The sequence below is a fragment of the Pristiophorus japonicus genome, chromosome 14 (genome assembly GCF_044704955.1).
Source record: "Pristiophorus japonicus isolate sPriJap1 chromosome 14, sPriJap1.hap1, whole genome shotgun sequence".
NCBI lineage: Eukaryota > Metazoa > Chordata > Chondrichthyes > Pristiophoridae > Pristiophorus > Pristiophorus japonicus.
Genome location: NC_091990.1, coordinates 163,918,223 through 163,941,310, shown reverse-complemented (window position 1 = coordinate 163,941,310; position 23,088 = coordinate 163,918,223). Strand labels below are relative to the sequence as shown.

The following is a 23,088-nucleotide window of genomic DNA, read 5'->3' as shown; positions in this document are numbered from 1 at the left end:
CCTCCAAGGGGACCAATCATAGACAAAGGGTGGAGCATGGTGGCCATTTTTGCAGTACAAATAAGTGCATCCTTCATTTTAAGGCAGTTGTCTGAGCCTGGCCTATTTGAAGATGAACGCAGACTGGAAAGAAGGCTTTTCGAAGACTAAGGCAACCGTCTTCAGCCTTGGCTAATGACACTCTTACTAAACTGATGGCCTTGGCGAATAAGGTCAACCTTCTCATACAACACCTCCACTTCATCAGCCATCAAACTGGGGTTCAGGGGCTGTGCCCACAGACTCCATTTCCTGCTCAAGCATTTGTTTTGCCATCCACAGTTTTTTTGCCAGCTATTTCCTTTGACAAGTTCCCAGTGCCAGACTCAATTCAGGCTGGGTCTGGGACTGGAATTTTCTGTAATTTTCTGCCTATCTTATTGGACTAGTTACTTTTGAAAAAGGTGTCCTTCTGTACAATATGGCACATCCCTTGTTTCCCTAACTAAATTGAGTACGTTCCATTCGTAGGCAACAAAATGGACCAAGCAGGTTCTTCCCATCTGTATTTTCCAGCGATGTTGCCGTGTAATCCTCCAACCAGGTTCCCTCTGCGCTAATGCAGAGCCTTGATTTTTGAGCTTGATAAATAGAGTTATGCTGGTCCATGGGCCCTGGCAGCTCAGAGGTCAGGTTGTACCAAATCTTTTAATAGAAGCCTCGAACCCCTAATTTGAATAGGGAAACTTTGCCCCTCGAGCTTTGGAGGCAGTAAATCCAGACACAGCAGCTCTTAAAGAATCTCACCGTTAAAGGGCAAAATGGCTAATTGCTCACAGTGCACAGTGCACAGCACTGTGAAGACACATGCGCAGCACTGTGAAGACACATGCGCAGCACTGTGAAGACACATGCGCAGCACTGTGAAGACACATGCGCAGCACTGCTTTTGATGCTGAAAGGCTGGAGAACCTGTTGCAGGAGATGCACTAAAGGAGGGTGGCCATATTTCCAACTGAAGGTCCCCACCCCAATAAAAATTTAAGTGTAAGCGGTAAGTGTAAGTACAAGTTGAAGATTCAGTCAACGCAATTGCCCAGACCCCTTGTATCTGGCTCTAAATGAAAAGGAAGTTTGGCGCTATCAGTAAGAAGGCAAAGATAACTTTGTTCTTACTTTTCTTGTGGCTGTTCTTCAACCATGGTACAAAGCTAACTCGGGGCGTCTGTCCGATGTAAGTGACCAAGCCCAGGAATATGGATGGTTCAGGGCATGTTTCAGGTGCATGTTCCATGACTAGTTGGGAGGGGGTGGGAGGAGGGAAAATCAGCAAAACCAAGTGTATCTACATTGTTTTAATGTTTACATTGTTGCTGAAGAGGTGTGCGTGCTAATATTTTGAATACAATGTGTTTCATCAGGTAGAGAACGCAGTGAAGGACGTGTATGATTTTCTATATGACGATTACTTGCGAAACATCTCAAGCTCTTCAAGACAGGATTTAATAGCCATTCACTCAGCTGTAAGTAACGGTATCATCTGCTCCCACTGTTCCCCCAGATTCCTGCTGCAGCACCGATACTGATTGGAAACTATGAAATGTAGACATTACAGAGACCTAACAACAACAACAAAACTTGCATTTATATGGCGTAGATATGTGGTCGGAAGCTCATCTCGGGGACATACATGACACCAGGGTTGCGAACAGTCTGGTTTAGCTCCTGACAGTTGCCAGGGAGAGGGATGGAGTCGGTGGCCAGGGAACGGAGTTTGTAGCGGGGACCGAAGCCATTGTCTTCGGTCTTCCCAATATTTAGTTGGGGGAAATTTCTGCTCCTCCAGTACTGGATATCGGACAAGCAGTGTAACTAATTAGAGATAATGGAGGGGTCGAGAGAGTTGGTGGTAGGACAGAGCTGGGTGTCATCAGCAAACCTGTGGAACGTGATGTGTTTTCGGATGATGTCGCCAAGAGGCAGCACGTAGATGAAAAATAGGATGGGGCCAAGGATAGATCCTTGGGGAACCCCAGAGGTAATGGTGCAGGAACAGGAAGTGAAGTCATTGCAGGTAATTCTCTGGCTATGATTGGATAGATAAGAATGAAACTAGCTTTGTTGACAAAAGCCCTCAGCTATGCACAAAAAGGCTGCCACATTTAACTGCGCTACATGTGTATTGAAGCACCTTGAGAGATATAATAAGGTACTGTGTGAATGCAACTCTTCATTGTCATTCAGCGGGTTAAGGCAGTGGGAAGCTGAGATACACACACCAGGAATTAGTGCTGAGGTAACAGATCATGGCTATGGCCCCATGAGTACTGCACTTTGCCCAGCCTGCCAACACCCATTAGTTAGGGTCATGCAGAGTGAGTATTTGGGACAATAATAAGTTGACACAACCCCAGAAATTGCGGACATGTCAAACAGCAACCCTGAGTACACTTTGAGGTGCCATTTGACATGCACATAACAACATGGTTTTAGGAGTCAGAGTTTCCAGCAATTATTCCCCCATTTGACATCATTTCCATCCAAGTGAAGTTGCAGATATATAAATAAATCACACACATAAAGAGCTGGCCAGACTGATGGAACTGAACCATGTAAAGGTCCTCAGCAGCATGGAGTACTTTTACTTCACACTTGTCTGCATCTTTTGAGAAGATTTGTTTCTGTTGTGGGAGCTACAGAGTTGCACTTCAGAACTGTCACAGTTGCACATTTTCAATTCGCACTCATAGAAAGGGATACCATTGAGCAGCAACAAGGCTGAGGACAACCTACTATTACCACCCAACCCCCCACAATCCACATATAGGCCCCATGGATCTTACAAGATACTGAGTGAGAAGCTGTGCCTTCGGCAACTCGTCTTCACTAAGGAAGCCCTGGTGAGTTTTGCCACCTTCTGGACGGTGGCCTGCGGCCCTGATCAAGTAACAGAGCAGCTCTATCTATGATTGTCTGCACAACTCTCAACTTTTATGCCACGGACGCCTTCCAAGCTGCAACTGGGGTGTTTTGCAGCTCCGCCCAGAGCAGTGTGCTTCACCACACACCAGGTCACTGACACTTTGTTCCCAGCGGGGGAGTTCAATCATTTTGGCATGACCCCTGGGCAATGACATGAAAGGGCTGTTCAGTTCCATCATGTTGAGGGAGCAATCCACATTGCTCTACAGAAGCAAACTTTGGAGACAACCAATTTTCTGAATAGGAAGGAATTCTGTCCCCTTAGTGTTCTAATCGAACGTGCCCAGTTACAATGAAATCTGACAAATCTTCAGATTACAAAAGCAAAATACTGCAGATGCTGGATTCTGAAATAGAGTCAGAAATTGCTGGAAATACTCAGCGGGTCAGGCAGCATCTGTGGAGAGAGAAACAGAGTTAACGTTTCGGGTCGATGACCCTTCGTCGGAACTCCTCAGAGTTGCCGCAGTGCCTCTGTCTCGAGCGACCCCAGCCTCCCAGCTCTCATCAGGCAAGGTAGCATGGAGTACGAGGCTTCCATCTTCAGGGAGCATAATCGGGCAGGCACTGTGCGGAACATCCAGACAAACTTTCCCTTTTTCTAAATAGTTGCAGAAGAGCCACAGGACACCACCTTTGTGCAGCTCCCTAATCGCTTGCACTGGAACAGCTGAACGTTGAACCATGTGCTTTCAAGCTGCACTATCATTGGAAGCTGCTTGCATGCTACACTGGTCTGCAGTCACAGAAAGTGGACTGTGTTATGTATGTAACTATGTAATACTTGCCACCAGAGGGCGCGACTGTTGGAGTCCTAATGGTCACCTGCACACACATGCAGTGCCAGTATAAAAGGTCGGCTGTCATGTTGTTTAGGCACTCTGGAGTTGTAGTAAAGAAGACTAAGGTCACACTAAGTTTAGCTCACAGTACTCAGCCTCGTGGAGTTCTTCCATACACAACAACTGGCGACGAGTAACAGAATACGAACCTTCATGCAACCATGTCTGCCATGTTGGAATATTAGAGAGATTCGTAGAGGGTGATGATTGGGAAGCCGTCGTCGAGTGTCTCGACCAGTACTTCATGGCCAACGAGCTGGAAGGAGACACTAATGCGGCCAAGCGAAGGGTGGTTCTCCTCACCGTTTGTTGGCCTAAAATATACGGCCTCATCAAGAATCTGCTCGCACCGACAAAACCAACGGAGAAGGAATTTACAGAGTTGTGCACACTGGCTCGAGATCACCTCAAGCTGAAGGAGGGTATACTCATGGCCAGATATCATTTTTACACGCACCATCGCTCCGGCGGCCAGGACGTGGTGGATTATAGCGCCGACCTGAGACGCCTCGTGGGACCTTGCGATTTTGGAGCTGCGTTGGGGCAAATGCTGCGGGACTTTTTCGTTCTAGGCATCAGCCATGAGGTCATTCTTCGAAAGCTGCTGGCTGCCTGTGAGCAGGGCCATCGCGATCGCCCAGGCATGCATGGCCACGGACAATAACACCAAACAGATATCTTCTCAACATCGAAGCTCACCGGCAAGTATTGTGCATAAAATGACGTCGCTAGCAGGCAGAACTGCATGTGGCAGGGCCTATACATCTGCGGCTGCAAGACCTGTGATGACTCAGAGTCGGCCATCGGGGGTGAATGTGAATCCATTAGCGCCGTGTTGGCACTGCGGGGGTAATCATCGGGCCCATCAATGTTGATTCAATCACTACGTGTGCAAAGGCTGCGCAATGATGGGGCACCTCCAGCGAATGTGCAAACGTGCTGCGACACACCACGTGGCAGAGGATGATCGATCCGGCGCGGATCATGCAACACAGGCAACTCAACCTGAGGAAGAAGTGTATGGGGTACATACCTTCACCACCAAGAGCCCTCCTATAATGCTGAAAGTGAAATTAAATGGAGTTCCAGTATCCATGGAGATGGACACGGGTGCGAGTCAGTCAATAATGAGCCAGAAGGCTTTCGAGAAACTGTGGGGCAATAAGGCACAAAGACCCAAACTGAGCCCGATTAATGCAAAGCTGTGTACCTACACAAAGAGCTCATACCAGTCATTGGAAGTGCGGCAGTGAAGGTATCGTATGATGGAGCTGTGCATGACCTATCATTGTGGATTGTTCCAAGCAATGGCCCAATGCTGTTCAGCAGAAGCTGGCCAGAAAAGATTCGATGGAATTGGAATGACATCAAAGCACTATCTTCAGTGGATGACGCCTCATGTGCACAAGTGCTGAGCAAGTTTCCCTATTTGAACCAGGCATCGGCAACTTCACAGGTGCCAAGGTACAGATCCATCTAGGCCCTGATGCACGGCCCATCCATCACAAGGCTCGGGCAGTTCCGTACATGATGAGGGAGAAAGTCGAGATCGAACTGGACAGACTCCAACGTGAAGGAATTATATCGGCAGTCGAGTTCAACGAGTGGGGCAATCCAATTGTTCTGGTGTTGAAAGGCGATGGCACGGTGAGAATCTGCATGGACTATAAGGTAACAATCAACCGAGTCTCGTCACAGGACCAGTACCCACTACCCAAGGCGGATGACCTGTTCACAACGTTAGCGGGGGGGAAGTTGTTCACCAAGTTGGACCTAACCTCCACCTACATGATACAGGAGCTGCTGAATCTTCGAAAAGACTGACGTGCATCAACACACACAAAGGGCTGTTTATATACCACAGGTGCCCTTTCAGGATTCACTCGGCTGCAGCCATTTTCCAGAGAAACATGGAGATTTGCTGAAATCTCTTCCGCGCACCATTGTGTTTCAAGACAACATCCTGATCACCAGTCGTGACACCATCGAATATCTACACAACCTGGAAGAGGTTCTAAGTCGCCTAGACAGAATGGGACTCAGGCTGAAACGCTCCAAGTGTGTTTTCCGGGTGCCAAAAGTTGAATTTTTGGGGAGAAAGATTGCAGCAGATGGCATCAGGCCCATGGACTCAAAAACAGAGGCCATCAAGAATGCATCCAGACCACAGAATGTGACGAAGCTGGGTTCCTTCCTGGGACTCTTCAACTATTTCGGTAACTTTCTACCCGGGTTCATTGTTAGTGAAGAGTTAGACTGAACACTGTGAGCTCAAAGTAAAGTGTGACCGTAGTCTTTTATTGCAGGTCTCCAGAGTGCCTCTCCAACCTGTGAAGCCTCCTTAAATACCTCTGCTCCCAAAGGATTATGGGATCTCTTGGGACTCCGGGGGATGAGCCCTCTGGTGGCTGTACAGAGTATATACAAGTTTACATATATAACTACACTCGCCCCCCCAAAGTCAATAGTGTAACTATTTACAATGTGAGTTGATCTGGGGCCCTTCTTGCCCTGGTCGATCGTCTCGGTGTGAAAGCTGGTGTTGTTGAATCATTTGTTGAGCCCTCGCTGGACTGCTGTGCAGCTGGCCTTGCTGGGCTGCCTGGTGTGTTGGGCCCTGCAGGGCTGCTGTGGACGATGGGTTCTGCTTCGTGGTCAACCGTGGTGTCAGCTGCCACTGGTGTGTACGTTGGGGGATCAAAAAAGGTAGGGTCCAAGGTGGGATGCTCAGGATAGTCCGTGAATCTGGGTTTGATTTGGTCCCAAGTGTTTCCTGCAGCTGAGTCCATTTGAAAGTTTGACCCGAAACACCCTGCTCCCCTCTTTGGCCACGACAGTGCCGGGAAGCCACTTGGGACCTTGACCATAAATTAATACAAATACAGGATCATTGACTTCAATCTCGCGTGACACATTTGCACTATTATGGTATGCACTTTGTTGAAGCCGCCTGCTCTCTACCTGTTCATGTAGATAGAAACATAGAAACATAGAAAATAGGTGCAGGAGTAGGCCATTCAGCCCCTCTAGCCTGCACCGCCATTCAATGAGTTCATGGCTGAACATGCACTTCAGTACCCCCTTCCTGCTTTCTCGCCATACCCCTTGATCCCCCGAGTAGTAAGGACTTCATCTAACTCCCTTTTGAATATATTTAGTGAATTGGCCTCAACTACTTTCTGTGGTAGAGAATTCCACAGGTTCACCACTCTCTGGGTGAAGAAGTTTCTCCTCATCTCGGTCCTAAATGGCTTACCCCTTATCCTTAGACTGTGACTCCTGGTTCCGGACCTCCCCAACATTGGGAACATTCCTCCTGCATCTAACCTGTCTAAACCCGTCAGAATTTTAAACGTTTCTATGAGGTCCCCTCTCATTCTTCTGAACTCCAGTGAATACAAGCCCAGTTGATCCAGTCTTTCTTGATAGGTCAGTCCCACCATCCCGGGAATCAGTCTGGTGAATCTTCGCTGCACTCCCTCAATAGCAAGAATGTCCTTCCTCAAGTTAGGAGACCAAAACTGTACACAATACTCCAGGTGTGGCCTCACCAAGGCCCTGTACAACTGTAGCAACACCTCCCTGCCCCTGTACTCAAATCCCCTCGCTATGAAGGCCAACATGCCATTTGCTTTCTTAACCGCCTGCTGTACCTGCATGCCAACCTTCAATGACTGATGTACCATGACACCCAGGTCTCATTGCACCTCCCCTTTTCCTAATCTGTTACCATTCAGATAATAGTCTGTCTCTCTGTTTTTACCACCAAAGTGGATAACCTCACATTTATCCACATTATACTTCATCTGCCATGCATTTGCCCACTCACCTAACCTATCCAAGTCACTCTGCAGCCTCATAGCATCCTCCTCGCAGCTCACACTGCCACCCAACTTAGTGTCATCCGCAAATTTGGAGATACTACATTTAATCCCCTCGTCTAAATCATTAATGTACAATGTAAACAGCTGGGGCCCCAGCACAGAACCTTGCGGTACCCCACTAGTCACTGCCTGCCATTCTGAAAAGTACCCATTTACTCCTACTCTTTGCTTCCTGTCTGACAACCAGTTCTCAATCCACGTCAGCACACTACCCCCAATCCCATGTGCTTTAACTTTGCACATTAATCTCGTGTGTGGGACCTTGTCGAAAGCCTTCTGAAAGTCCAAATATACCACATCAACTGGTTCTCCCTTGTCCACTTTACTGGAAACATCCTCAAAAAATTCCAGAAGGTTTGTCAAGCATGATTTCCCTTTCACAAATCCATGCTGACTTGGACCTATCATGTCCCCATTTTCCAAATGCACTGCTATGACATCCTTAATAATTGATTCCATCATTTTACCGACTACTGAGGTCAGGCTGACCGGTCTATAATTCCCTGTTTTCTCTCTCCCTCCTTTTTTAAAAAGTGGGGTTACATTGGCTACCCTCCACTCGATAGGAACTGATCCAGAGTCAATGGAATGTTGGAAAATGACTGTCAATGCATCCGCTATTTCCAAGGCCACCTCCTTAAGTACTCTGGGATGCAGTCCATCAGGCCCTGGGGATTTATCGGCCTTCAGTCCCATCAATTTCCCCAACACAATTTCCCGACTAATAAAGATTTCCCTCAGTTCCTCCTCCTTACTAGACGCTATGACCCCTTTTATATCCGGAAGGTTGTTGGTGTCCTCCTTAGTGAATACCGAACCAAAGTACTTGTTCAATTGATCTGCCATTTCTTTGTTCCCAGTTATGACTTCCCCTGATTCTGACTGCAGGGGACCTACGTTTGTCTTTACTAACCTTTTTCTCTTTACATACCTATAGAAACTTTTGCAATCCGCCTTAATGTTCCCTGCAAGCTTCTTCTCGAACTCCATTTTCCCTGCCCTAATCAAACCCTTTGTCCTCCTCTGCTGAGTTCTAAATTTCTCCCAGTCCCCGGGTTCACTGCTATTTCTGGCCAATTTGTATGCCACTTCCTTGGCTTTAATACTATCCCTGATTTCCCTTGATAGCCACGGTTGAGCCACCTTCCCTTTTTTATTTTTACGACAGACAGGAATGTACAATTGTTGTAGTTCATCCATGCGGTCTCTAAATGTCTGCCATTGCCCATCCACAGTCAACCCCTTAAGTATCATTCGCCAATCTATCCTAGCCAATTCACGCCTCATACCTTCAAAGTTACCCTTCTTTAAGCTCTGGACCATGGTCTCTGAATTAACTGTTTCATTCTCCATCCTAATGCAGAATTCCACCATATTATGGTCACTCTTCCCCAAGGGGCCTCGCACAATGAGATTGCTAATTAATCCTCTCTCATTACACAACACCCAGTCTAAGATGGCCTCCCCCCTAGTTGGTTCCTCGACATATTGGTCTAGAAAACCATCCCTTATGCACTCCAGGAAATCCTCCTCCACCGTATTGCTTCCAGTTTGGCTCGCCCAATCTATGTGCATTTTAAAGTCACCCATTATAACTGCTGCACCTTTATTGCATGCACCCCTAATTTCCTGTTTGATACCCTCCCCAATCAGGGTGAACTAACGAGAGCCTTCTCTTAAGTGCTCTTTTCATGAGCAGTTCAGCAGATGGGACCCCAGTGAGTGAGTGGGGTCTTGTGCAGTAGCTAAGCAGGACTCGGGATAGGCGAATCTGCAGTGAGCCTTCAGTTACCCTCTTCAAGCCTTGCTTGATGGTTTGCACTGTTCTCTCTGCCTGACCATTGGACGCTGGTTTAAACGGGGCAGATGTGACATGTTTGATCCCGTTACAGGTCATGAATTCTTTGAACTCAGTATTAGTAAAATATGGCCCGTTGTCGCTTACCAGGTTATCGGGTACGCCGAGTGTGGCAAACATGGCCCGCAGGCTTTCAGTCGTGGCAGCGGACGTGCTAGCCGACATTATCTCACCTTCAATCCACTTGGAGTACGCGTCTACAACCACAAGGAACATTTTACCCAAGAACAGGCCTGCATAGTCGATGTGTACCCTAGACCACGGTTTGGAGGGCCAAGACCATAAACTTAGCGGCGCCTCCCTGGGTACATTGTTTAACTGCGAGCATGTATTACATCTGTGAACGCAGGACTCTAAGTCCGCATCAATACCGGGCCACCAATGTGGGATCTGGCTATCGCTTTCATCATTACGATGCCTGGGTGGGTACTGTGGAGGTCATTGATGAAGGTGTCTCTGCCCTTCTTGGGGACCACTACTCGATTGTCCCACAGAAGGCAGTTTGCCTGTATAGACATTTCATCTTTGCGTCGCTGGAACGGCTTTATCTCTTCCTGCATTTCCACTGGGACACTGGACCAGCTCCCGTGAAGCACACAGCTTTTGATTAGAGATAATAAGGGGTCCTGGCTTGTCCAGGTTTTGATAAACCGGGCAGTGACAGGTGATTGCTCACTCTCAAATGCTTCCATAACCATGGCTAGATCTGCGGGCTGTGCCATTTCCACCCCCGTGGAGGGCAATGGCAGCCTACTGAGAGCATTGGCGCAGTTTTCTGTGTCTGGCCTGTGGCGGATGGTGTAGTTGTATGCGGACAACGTGAGCACCCATCTCTGGATGCGAGCCGATGCGTTGGTATTTATCCCTTTACTCACGGAGAACAGGGATATAAGTGGCATATGATCAGTTTCCAATTTGAATTTTAGCCCAAACATGTATTGATGCATTTTCTTTACCCCATAGACACACGCTAACGCTTCTTTCTCAATCATGCTGTAGTCTCTCTCAGCCTTAGACAGACACCTGGATGCATAAGCAACTGGTTGCAGTTTCCTGAAATCATTGGCTTGTTGCAATACGTACCTGACACCATATGACGACGCATCACATGCTAGTACCAAACGCTTACATGGATCATACAACACAAGCAATTTGTTTGAGCATAACAATTTTCTCGCTTTTACAAAGGCATTTTCTTGGCTTTTGTCCCAAACCCATTCGTCCCCTTTTCTTAATAAGACATGCAGTGGTTCTAACAGTGTGCTGAGACCCGGTAAGAAATTACCAAAGTAGTTCAGGAGTCCCAGAAACGACCGCAGCTCTGTCACGTTCTGTGGCCTTGGTGCGTTCTCGATTGCTTCCGTCTTCGCGTTGGTGGGTCTGATGCTGTCCGCCGCAATCCTCCTTCCCAAGAACTCCACTTCAGGTGCCAGGAAAACGTACTTCAAGCATTTTAACTTGAGCCCCACGTGGTTGAGTCGACTAAGAACCTCCTCCAGGTTCTACAGATGCTCGACCTGTGACCAAGATGTCGTCCTGGAAGATCATGTTGTGCGGGACCGACTTCAGTAAGCTTTCCATGTTTCTCTGGAATATCGCCGCCACCGATCGGATTCCAAACGGGCATCTTTTATAAACAAAAAGACATTTGTGCATGTTGATGCAGGTGAGGGCCTTCGATGATTCCTCCAGTTCTGCGTCATGTAGGCTGAAGTCAGATCCAGCTTCGTGAACGTCTTTCCTCCTGCCAGCGTTGGCAAGAGGTTGTCGGCCTTGTAAGGGGTGGTTTGCAGGGGGTCAGCTTTCCCTTCTGACCTTATATGAGCAGTTCTGAATCACTTCCACACCCTTGGTTCGAGACACTGGAATTATGAAGGGACTGTGACAGACTTGGACAGACAATCGGTTTCAAGGTAGGAAGCAGGTATGGCTTTATTGTGTTTAAAAAGAAGTAAAAGGCACACCTTTAATAACACACACAGACCAATACACACTGAGGGGTACAACACATTGAATAAAATGTCAAATTACAGCCTGTGGGGAAAAGAATACAGCTTAAACTCTAAATGGGGTAAAGAGGAGAATGCAGATACATTTACACAAGTTATCCCAGCCTCCCCCCTCCCAATTCCCCTAACTAACTAAGTTATAGCTCTGGGGGTTCAGGGGCTATGCTCACCAATGGAATCTTTGCGAGATATTGGTAAATTCTACAGCCTTTGGTAGCGGGTATTGGTCCTGCAGGGAGAAACGATTGATAGTTACTTTGTAATCACCACAGATTCTGACGGTGCCGTCTCGCTTGAGGCCTGGGACGATAGGGCTGGTTCACTCGTTGAACTCGATCGGGGAAATGATGCCCTCTCTTTGCAGCCGGTCTAGCTTGATCTCTACCCTTTCTCTCATCATGTACGGTACTGCTCTCACCTTGTGATGGATGGGTTGCGCCCCCGAAATGAGGTGGATCTGCACTTTTGCTCCTTGGAATTTCCCGATGCCTGGTTCGAACAGCGAAGGAAATTTGTTTAAGACCTGGGCACACGAAGTGTTGTCTGTGGGCGATAGTGCTCGGATGTCTTCCCAGGTCCAGCGTATCTTTCCCAGCCAGCTCCTGCTGAGCAACGTGGGACCATCGCCCGGTACCACCCAGAGTGGTAACTTGTGCACCGCTCCATTGTAGGAGACCTTTACGATAGCATTGCCGATTACAGGTATCAGTTCTTTAGTGTAAGTTCTTAGTTTCGTGCGAACTGGAGTTAAGACTGGCCTTGAGGCCTTGTTGCAGCACAATCTTTCGAAAGTCTTTTTGCCCATGATGGATTGGCTTGCGCCCGTGTCCAGCTCCATTGACACCAGGAGTCTATTTAGTTCAACATTCAGCATTATCGGGGGACAATTCGTGGTGAATATGTGCACCCCATGTACCTCTGCCTCCTCGATCTGAGGCTCTGGTTTGTCATGAACCTCCGTGGATCTGTCCTCCTCTGAAACATGTTGGTTTTCAGGTTTAACAGGCTTTGCAGCTCACCTGCACACTCGTTGGAGGTGTCCCATTGTTCCACAGCCCTTGCAAATGTACTCTTTGAATCGGCATGAATGGAAACAATGATCACCCCCGCAGCGCCAACAAGGTGTTAATGGCCTTGCATTCATCACCCTTGATGGTGGACTCTCAGACATCTGCGGACGTGTAGCTGCAGGTATGTGTGACCTGCCCTGTATGTTACGATTCGAAAACAACATCACTTTGTTCACAGTACTTGTAGCAGCACTTGTGTGCTGAGAGATTTGCTTCGTATTGTCGCTGGTGGCAATGAATGCCTGGGCTATCTCTATGGCCTTACTCAAGGTTGAGATCTCTACAGTCAAAAGCTTGCGAAGTATGGTTTCGTGGCCAATGCCAAGTACGAAAAAGTCTCTGAGCATGTGCTCCAATTGTCCTTCAAATTCGCAATGTTCTGCAACGCGTCTTAGCTCGGCGACAAAACTCGCCACTTCCTGGTCTTCAGACCTTTTATAGGTGTAGAACCGGTACCTCGCCATCAGAACGCTTTCCTTCGGGTTCAAATGCTCTCGGACCAGTGTGCACAAATCGTCGTACGATTTCTCTGTGGGTTTCGCTGGAGTGAGCAGATTCTTCATGAGGCCATATGTTGGTGCCCCACAGATGGTGAGGAGGATCACCCTTCGTTTGGCAGCACTCTCTTCCCCATCGAGCTCGTTGGTCACCAAGTATTGATCGAGTCGCTCCACAAAAGTTTCCCAATCATCTCCCTTCGAAAATTTCTCCAGGATGCCCACTGTTCTCTGCATCTTTGGGTTCGCTATCTGTATCTCATCACCAGTTGTTGTGTATGGAGAAAGAGTCGGACTGAATACTGAGCGCAAAGTAAAGTGTGACCGTATTCTTTTATTGCAGGTCTCCAGAGTGCCTCTCCAACCTGTGAAGCCTCCTTAAATACTTGTGCTCCCAAGGGATTATGGGATCCCTTGGGACTCCAGGGGATGAGCCCTCTGGTGGCTGAACAAAGTAAATACAAGTTTACATATATAACAGTTAGAGCCTTTGCATATGTTGCTACATAAGCATAAGACTGGATTTGGGGCAAACCTCAAGACACAGCCTTTGAGAAGGCCAGGAATCTGCTATGTTCAAATAAGTTACTTGTACACTATGACCCATGTAAACGTTTAGTGCTAGCTTGTGATGCCTCATTGTATGGGGTCGCCTGTGTGTTACAGCAAACCAATGTATCAGGCAACCTCCAACCGGTTGCATATGCATCTAGAAGTCTTTCTAAGGCTGAGAGAGCCTATAGTATGGTCGAGAAAGAGGCGTTAGCATGTGTATATGGGGTTAAGAAAATGCACCAATACCTATTTGGACTTCGGTTTGAGCTTGAAACTGACCACAAGCTGCTCGTTTCGCTGTTTTCAGAGAGCAAAGGTATAAACACCAATGCTGCGTTCCGCACTCAAAAGATGATCCGCTATGACTATGTTATCCGCCATAGACCAAGCACTGAAAACTGTGCCAATGCTCACAGCCGGCTACCATTACCCGCCACTGGGGTTGAAATGGCGCAGCCCGCAGACTTGCTACTGGTCCTGGATACTTTTGAGAGCGAGGGGTCACCTGTCACAGCTCGCCAGATCAGGACCTGGACCAGCCAGGATCCTGTGCTATCATTCGTAAAGAGTTGCGTTCCAAATGGGAACTGGTCAGCCGTTCCCAGGGAAATGCCAGATGAAATTAAGCCGTTTCACCGACGCAAAGATGAAATGTCCATCCAGTCGGATTGTCTCTTATGGGGTAATCGCGTGGTTTTGCCAAAAAAAGTCAGGGAAACGTTTATACGCAACCTACACAGTACCCACCCAGGCATTGTCATGATGAAGGCAATTGCCAGAGCGCATGTTTGGTGCCCCAGCATTGACTCGGACTTGGAGTCATGCATGCATCAGTGCAACACGTGCTCGCAACTGAGCAATGCACCAAGGGAGGCTCCACTGAGTCTATGGTCATGGCCCTCCAAACCGTGGTCCAGGATCCACGTCGACTTTGCCGGCCCCTTTTTGGGAAAGATGTTTTTAGGAGTTGCCCGACGTCCTTGTCAGTGACAATGGACCATGTTTCACCAGCTCGGAATTCAACGAGTTTATGACCCGCAATGGCATCAAGCATGTCAGGTCTGCTCCGTTTAAGCCCGCGTCTAACGGTCAAGCGGAGCGGGCAGTCCAAAAAATCAAACAGAGCATGAAACGCGTGACAGACGGCTCCCTGCAGACCCGCTTGTCTCGTATTCTGCTCAGTTACCGGACGCAACCACACTCGCTCACCGGGATTCCCCCGGCAGAATTGTTAATGAAAAGAGCCCTCAAAACCAAGTTCTCCCTAATCCACCCGGATCTTAATGATCACATGGAAACCTGGCGACACCGGCAGAACATGTACCACGATCGCGTGGCTGTTTCACGTGACATTGATGTTAGCGACCCTGTGTTTGTCCTGAATTACGGTCATGGTCCCAAGTGGGTTGCTGGCACTGTTTTGGCCAAGGAGGGGACTAGGGTGTTTATAATCAAGCTGTTAAATGGCCAAACGTGCAGAAAACATTTAGATCAGACCAAATTGCAATTGACTGACAACCAGGAACGACTTGAAGAGGACATCACCATCGACGATCCACCAACACACACCCAACCAGCGATCGACCTCGCTGTCAATCATGAGGATGAACCCACCGTTCCTGACAGTCCGGTCAGACCAGCCGTGGTTCAGTGCAGCAATGGTCCGACCGACTCACACAAGCCAGGGTTTGAACTTAGACAATCAACCAGGGAGCGAAGAGCTCCGGATCGCCTCAACTTGTAAATAATTTGCACTGAAGGCTTTGGGGGGAGTGATGTTATGTATGTAACTATGTAATACTTGCCACCAGAGGGCGCGACTGTTGGAGTCCTAATGGTCACCTGCACACACGTGCAGGGCCAGTATAAAAGGTTGGCTGCCATGTTGTTTAGGCACTGTGGAGTTGTAATAAAGAAGACTAAGGTCACACTAAGTTTAACTCACAGTACTCAGCCTCGTGGAGTTCTTCTATACACAACAGAATGTGCATTGCCACAGGGCTGGTTGTCTGGGTGCTCTGCCAAGTTCGAACATCTGGATTTCTTATGCGCAATTGCAGGAAATGATTGCTCATAACTGTCGCATTCAAATATGAGTGGGTGGTGATCACGGCGTTTAAAGCCATTTGAGGAAATCACCCATCGAGAATATTTGGCCCCGAGACCGTGGGAGGAGTAGGGGTGTGAGAGCTCGAAGATGTGCGGCTTCCACCAGCACATATCCTCCTTTTCATTCCTTCATTGTTACCCTTGCTCATTCCCTCGCTGCAGAAGAGTAACATGGCAGCAAGCCTCTGTTATAAGGCATTCCTCCCTGAAGCTAGAGTAATGCAGTGTTTGCTGCTCCAATACAGGCTGTTTCCAAGGTGACCGATCATGTGACACACTCCACCCGGCACAGTCACCAACACGGACAAAGTACCGCAGGGCATTCCGATAGGGAGTTTGAACAGGGAGGACCAGTTGAAGTGCAGACTACCTGTCTGCTAAAGGTAGGCCATTGGGTCTGCATTACATTCCCGTGCAACTGAGCAACATGGGGAGGTGGCAGTGGAAGAACAGCAATCACCTACTGAGGCTTCCAGCATTAGATATTTCTTGACTGCGTGGGCGAGGGATCAATGTTCCCCTGGTACAGCCATCAGGAGACAATTGGTGGATTTCTTTTTATTTGTTCCGGGATGTCGGCATCGCTGGTAAGGCCAGCTTTTATTGCCCATCCCTAATTGCCCCTTGAGAAGGTGGTGGTGAGCCGTCTTCTTGAACCGCTGCAGTCCGTGTGGTGAAGGTGCTCCCACAGTGCTGTTCGGGAGGGAGTTCCAGGATTTTGACCCAGCGACGATGAAGGAACGGCCGATATGTTTGCAAGTCAGGGTGGTGTGTGACTCGGAGGGGAACGTGGAGGTGGTGGTGTTCCCATGCGCCTGCTGCCCATGTCCTTCTAGGCGGTAGAGGTCGCGGGTCTGGGAGGTGCTGTCGAAGAAGCCTTGGCGAGTTGCTGCAGTGCATCTTGTAGACGGTACACACTGCAGCCACGGTGCGCTGGTGGTGGAGGGAGTGAGTGTTGAAGGTGGTGGGTAGCGTGCCGATCAAGCGAGCTGCTTTGTCCTGGATGGTGTCGAGCTTCTCGAGTGTTGTTGGAGCTGCAACTCATCCAGGCAAGTGGAGAGTATTCCATCACACTCCTGACTTGTGCCTTGTAGATGGTGGAAAGGCTTTGGGGAGTCAGGAGGTGAGACACTCGCCGCAGAATACCCAGCCTCTGACCCGCTCTTGTTCCCACAGTATTAAGTGGCTGGTCTAGTTACGTTTCTGGTCAATGGTGACCCCCAGGATAATAATGGTGGAGGATTCGGCGATGATCAAAAGATCTTCTGGGCAACCTTTCGGGCAACGCTGAATCGGTGACTGTGCGGGGGCCGATGAAACCTCGCAACTGCAGAGCACCATGAAGCACGTGGTTACTTCAGGCGCATCAGCGGGGCAGCCCCCTGAGGGGGCCTAAACACTGACATGGGTTATATTCTCCCCCGTCACCCTGTGTGAGGTCGCGGCGGGGAGGGGGAGTGGAGGGGGCTGGGGGCGGGGAGGGGAGGGTGGGTGCGGGGAGAGGTGCGGGGATTGAGGGAGGGGGGAAGGGGAGGGTGAGGGGAATAATTAAGCAAAACGCGATGGTGCGGTCAACTGCCATCTCATCAACCCAACCTCAATGTCCCAATCTGATTGGACGACCCCTGTTCCTCTGCCAGTCAGGAAGCAGTGAGACATTGTGGTCGGTTGGGCTCTACCACTCGTGCGTCGCCACTGTAGCTTTGCCGAGATTGCCGCGGAGACTGTGTTTCTGCCTGTACACACAGTCTCTGCCACACCTGCGGCGAGTCAGAGCTGTGGAGCAGCAGCAACACTGAGGTCGTTGCCAGCAGACGGGCAAGTGTGGCCCATGAGGCAGTCGAAACACATCGTTCAGTAAATATCGCCTGAGCAGGTTCAAACACTTTATCTCTCTTTAATGCAGGTTGCACTAAAGGGCCATATTAAAATTGCAGCTGATGAAAGAGATGGCCATCAAACAATAGCAGATAGAAAAAAAATATCATGGTATTTCACACTTATCCAGCAGCCAGGTCTGGGTGCATCTGAAAGCAGCTATCACGCAGTGACTGCTGCAGCAATCCTCTTGGCTGCATCTTACTTCTTGCATTTTCTCCTCCGCGTCCCCATCCTCCTTTAGTACTGCGTTAACATGGGCTTCCCACCGCCCTCCACATGATGGTTCCTTATTGTACAAACTGCGCAATACGCAGCAGGCAATGATTATATCCAGCATCTTGGCAGGACAATCGAGAAACATGGTGCCTAAGTAGTTGCAACAGCAGTTTTGTTTGAGCATGACAGTGATGCACAATAATTTGGGTTGAGGAATGTACCTTATGTTTACATTCCACCTGTTCTCAGGAGTTTTGCAACAGCTCATCAACTCTGGCTAGTCTCCCAGCAGCCACCCGCCCAGTCTATGGGCCCAATTTTAAGCCGGAGTGGGCAGAGGTAGAAGCTGCGTCAAGCGCCAAACTCCCACTGACCCTGGCAGCATGAGACCTGGGAAATTTTAACTCCCAGGCCTTCTCCCCAAATCCCCAAATCCCCAATCAGATGGGGAGAGGCAACTGACCAGTGCGCAGGAGTGGAGTATTGGACACCAGGAGCGGAGTATTGGACACCAGGAGCGGAGTATTGAATATCAGGAGCGGAGTATTGGACACCAGGAGCGGAGTATTGAACACCAGGAGCAGAGTATTGAACATCAGGAGCGGAGTATTGAACATCAGGAGCGGAGTATTGAACATCAGGAGTGGGATATTGAACACCAGGAATGGAGTATTGAACACCAGGAGCGGAGTATTGAACAACAGGAGCGGAGTATTGGACACCAGGAGCGGAGTATTGAACATCAGGAGTGGGATATTGAACATCAGGAGCGGAGTATTGAACATCAGGAGCGGAGTATTGAACATCAGGAGCGGAGTATTGAACATCAGGAGTGGGATATTGAACACCAGGAATGGAGTATTGAACACCAGGAGCGGAGTATTGAACAACAGGAGCGGAGTATTGAACACCAGGAGCGGAGTATTGAACACCAGGAGCGGAGTATTGAATACCAGGAGCGGAGTATTGAACAACAGGAGCGGGATATTGAACACCAGGAGCGGAGTATTGAACACCAGGAACGGAGTATTGAACACCAGGAGCGGCGTATTGAACACCAGGAGCGGAGTATTGAACAACAGGAGTGGGATATTGAACACCAGGAACGGAGTATTGAACACCAGGAATGGAGTATTGAACAACAGGAGCGGCATATTGAACACCAGGAGCGGAGTATTGAACACCAGGAGCGGAGTATTGAACAACAGGAGCGGAGTATTGGACACCAGGAGCGGAGTATTGAACAACAGGAGTGGGATATTGAACACCAGGAACGGAGTATTGAACACCAGGAGTGGGATATTGAACAACATGAGCGGAGTATTGAACAACAGGAGCGGAGTATTAAACAACAGGAGCGGGGTATTGAACACCAGGAGCGGAGTATTGAACAAGAGGAGCGGAGTACTGAACAACAGGAGCGGAGTGTTGAGCAACTAGTTAAAATGGCAGTAGGAGCCTGATGATTCCATTGGGCTCCAATCTGCATATTTAACCAAATGCCTCCCCCCCCCTCAGCTTCAGGCGGCTATCCTGTCTGCCTGCTCAAAAGTCTAAAATAGGAGACAGTGGGCAGGAAGCAGGAAATCGGTGGGCGAGTCTCCTGGCTGATTTTAACTGCCTGCCCACCAGGTTTCTGTCAGGCGGGCAGGGTTAAAATCTCCTCTTGTGTGCTCCTTCCAATAATGTGGGCATGGTAGCCCGCCACATAATGAGAGCAATATGGAGGCTTGCTGCATAACTTGCATTCTCAGGTATCTGTGGTCAGACACCATCTGAACGTTAACTGAATTGAAACCCTTTCTGTCTGTCCCAGATGTCCGGGTGGGTGCCATCAATGGTGCCCCGTATTCTGGGCAAGTGAAAGTTGTGTGCCTTGTGCAGAGTCTTGGAGGGATCCAGTGGCATTGAAGCTTAATAGTGTGATAACCCTCAGAGCAGCGGGAGGAGCCGCCCTTGCCCTTGAAGTTGCCTGGAACTGATGGCATGTGGTGATACCGCAGTGACACACCCAGCAAGGAGCGCCCGGACCTGTAAATGCAGCTCCGGTGGGGAGGGGAGGAGCGGTGCCTGACTAATGCCTCGGGTGCTGCAGCGGCCATTTTAGGAACTCACCTTCTGTGCATCGTGGCGTGCCATTAGTAGCCCCTCGGAGGATCCCCCATCCGCAGCACTTGTTTGCTGCAAGCTCCGTTGCTGCAGCAACCATTGACACTGTCGGGAAGTCTGGTAAACAACTTATGCCGAGGTGAAAAAGTGGCAATCTCCCCGGCAAAAGAAACTGGTGCGGTGAGCTTAAAGCTTCTTCCTAAAAATAAAACGCACCAGAAATGTTGATTGAACTGTGGGCGGGGTAGCTACCTTTAAGGATCCAAATTTAGCATGCCAGTGAATTGGCTGTGCATCTATTCTACAGGGGGAAATGAGCACTGCTGAAAAGTGTACCCAATATGCACCTCATTAACATAGCGAGGAGACCGTTGCTGCACACAATCATCCTTTGTCCCACTTTTTGTGCGCCATGAATTGTGGCACACGGTCTGGGGCGCACACATGCCAGAATCCAGGCCCCCCGCTCCCCCGCCGGACCGCCCACGTGACCAGCAGAACCGTGCAACTTTGGGACATAATTGCTCTCGAGCTGGCTCGGTTGGCAAATGCACTGCCCTGTATGGTACTGAGCCACACAGCCCAGAAACTCGAGGCTCCATCTCTGGACTGGTCCAATTCGAGGCAGTCGTGGGAATACCAGAGTTGGTGTCGGTGGCCTTGGACTAGGAAAGGAAATAATCAGCCAGGGTTTCTCTTCCTGATTGCAGTCCAGTGACTGTAGTAAAAATGTGTGTGTGTGTGGACGCTGAGGGAGGGAACGACCATCTCTGGCTGTGACGCCCCTCACAGCTGAATATCTTACTCATTCTCTATGTTCATACATGAAGAATAGCCACTTAGGTGAGGTACCAAGGTGCCAATGACCCCAATATGAGTCAGAGCCTTCAGGGTTGGGGTCAAGGGAGTTGGAGAAATTAGGGGTAACAAAGACCAAATGATTCCAGATCCTTCCATTCTAAAGCACCCAATAAGAATTTACATTGTGAACAAATTAATTGTTAAAATCGGAAGCTACATGTACCCTAATCATTGGGACACATGTAGCTTCCAATTTTAACAATGAATTTGATCACAATCTGAATGCTTATTGGATGGTATTTTGCACAAAGTCCAGGATCACCAAGGTACAGTATTGTGTCATAAGGTGTTGCTAATTAAACTAAAGCTTCTCTATTCTGTTATAGTTTAGGTGCTGTGGGAAAAACTCAACATTCAGCCACTACAGCAGTGTTGAGAATGAAACATGCTTTACAGATAGTGCTCCAGAAATGGTACGGCAAGTATTGGAACAAAAGACAATATTAATGATTTTGTACAGGATTACATACAGGAGTAGGGACCGTGACCAGGATTACATACAGGAGTAGGGACCGTGACCAGGATTATATACTGGAGTAGGGACCGTGACCAGGATTATATACAGGAGTAGGGACCGTGACCAGGATTACAGACAGGAGTAGGGACCGTGACCAGGATTACAGACAGGAGTAGGGACCGTGACCAGGATTATATACAGGAGTAGGGACCGTGACCAGGATTACAGACAGGAGTAGGGACCGTGACCAGGATTACAGACAGGAGTAGGGACCGTGACCAGGATTACAGACAGGAGTAGGGACCGTGACCAGGATTACAGACAGGAGTAGGGACCGTGACCAGGATTACATACAGGAGTAGGGACCGTGACCAGGATTACATACAGGAGTAGGGACCGTGACCAGGATTACATACAGGAGTAGGGACCGTGACCAGGATTACATACAGGAGTAGGGACCGTGACCAGGATTACATACAGGAGTAGGGACCGTGACCAGGATTACAGACAGGAGTAGGGACCGTAACCAGGATTACAGACAGGAGTAGGGACCGTGACCAGGATTACAGACAGGAGTAGGGACCGTAACCAGGATTACAGACAGGAGTAGGGACCGTGACCAGGATTACAGACAGCAGTCGGGACCGTGACCAGGATTACAGACAGCAGTCGGGACTGTGTGTAGAATTACAGGCAGGAGTAGGGACCGTGTGTAGGATTACAGGCAGCAGTAGGGACTGTGTGTAGGATTACAGGCAGGAGTAGTAGGAGGTGGGTGGGGTGGCTTGACCCATCCACCTCCACGGAGGTAGGTGGGGGGCACACACCCACCTCCATGGCACGAACCTGGTATTGCAGTACTTCCAGGAACGGTGCAGTGGCTCTAGGCCTTTTGGCGAAGAGCATTGGCGCAGAGTGATCCTTGACAGGTGCAGGGTGACCTCTGGCGTTTGTGATTTGACAAAGAATTGGAAAGATTGGCAACGAATTAAAAAAAAAATTACAGGCAGGAGTAGGGACCGTGTGTAGGATTACAGGCAGCAGTAGGGACTGTGTGTAGGATTACAGGCAGCAGTAGGGATTGTGTGTAGGATTACAGGCAGCAGTAGGGATTGTGTGTCAGATTACAGGCAGCAGTAGGGATCGTGTGTAGGATTACAGGCAGCAGTAGGGATTGTGTGTAGGATTACAGGCAGCAGTAGGGATTGTGTGTAGGATTACAGGCAGCAGTAGGGACTGTGTGTAGGATTACAGGCAGCAGTAGGGATTGTGTGTAGGATTACAGGCAGCAGTACGGATTGTGTGTAGGATTACAGGCAGCAGTAGGGACTGTGTGTAGGATTACAGGCAGCAGTAGGGATTGTGTGTAGAATTACAGGCAGCAGTAGGGACTGTATGGAGAATTACAGGCAGCAGTAGGGATTGTGTGTAGGATTACAGGCAGCAGTAGGGATTGTGTGTAGGATTACAGGCAGCAGTAGGGACCGTGTCTGGGTTTACAGACAGGAGTAGGGGCCGTGTCTGGGTTTACAGACAGCAGTAGGGACTGTGTCTGGGTTTACAGACAGGAGTAGGGACCGTGTCTAAGGTTAGAGACAGAGTAGGGGCTGTGTTTGGGAGATTCTACACCAGTCAAGGCGGCTCCCCCGCCCCCCCCCAGAAACTGTCAATGAAGTCGTTGACCCATCATATCCCTATTCCAGCCTATTTCCTGTGCTGTCGGAGCCCCACAAGGCCCATGCTAACTTGGCGTCACAGGGCTAGAAATTCTTTAGCGCC

The 23,088-nt window shown here is 49.1% G+C and overlaps 1 protein-coding gene across 1 annotated transcript in view; it reads left to right on the top strand.

Moving 5' to 3' along the window:
* Nucleotides 1–23,088, top strand: part of LOC139280190 (tetraspanin-32-like) — a 141,516-nt gene that overhangs the window by 104,886 nt on the left and 13,542 nt on the right. The window contains exons 5-6 of the mRNA XM_070899771.1: nt 1,401–1,502; nt 21,179–21,265. Coding sequence (XP_070755872.1) covers nt 1,401–1,502; nt 21,179–21,265 — 189 coding nt within the window. The remainder of the gene's footprint in view (nt 1–1,400; nt 1,503–21,178; nt 21,266–23,088) is intronic.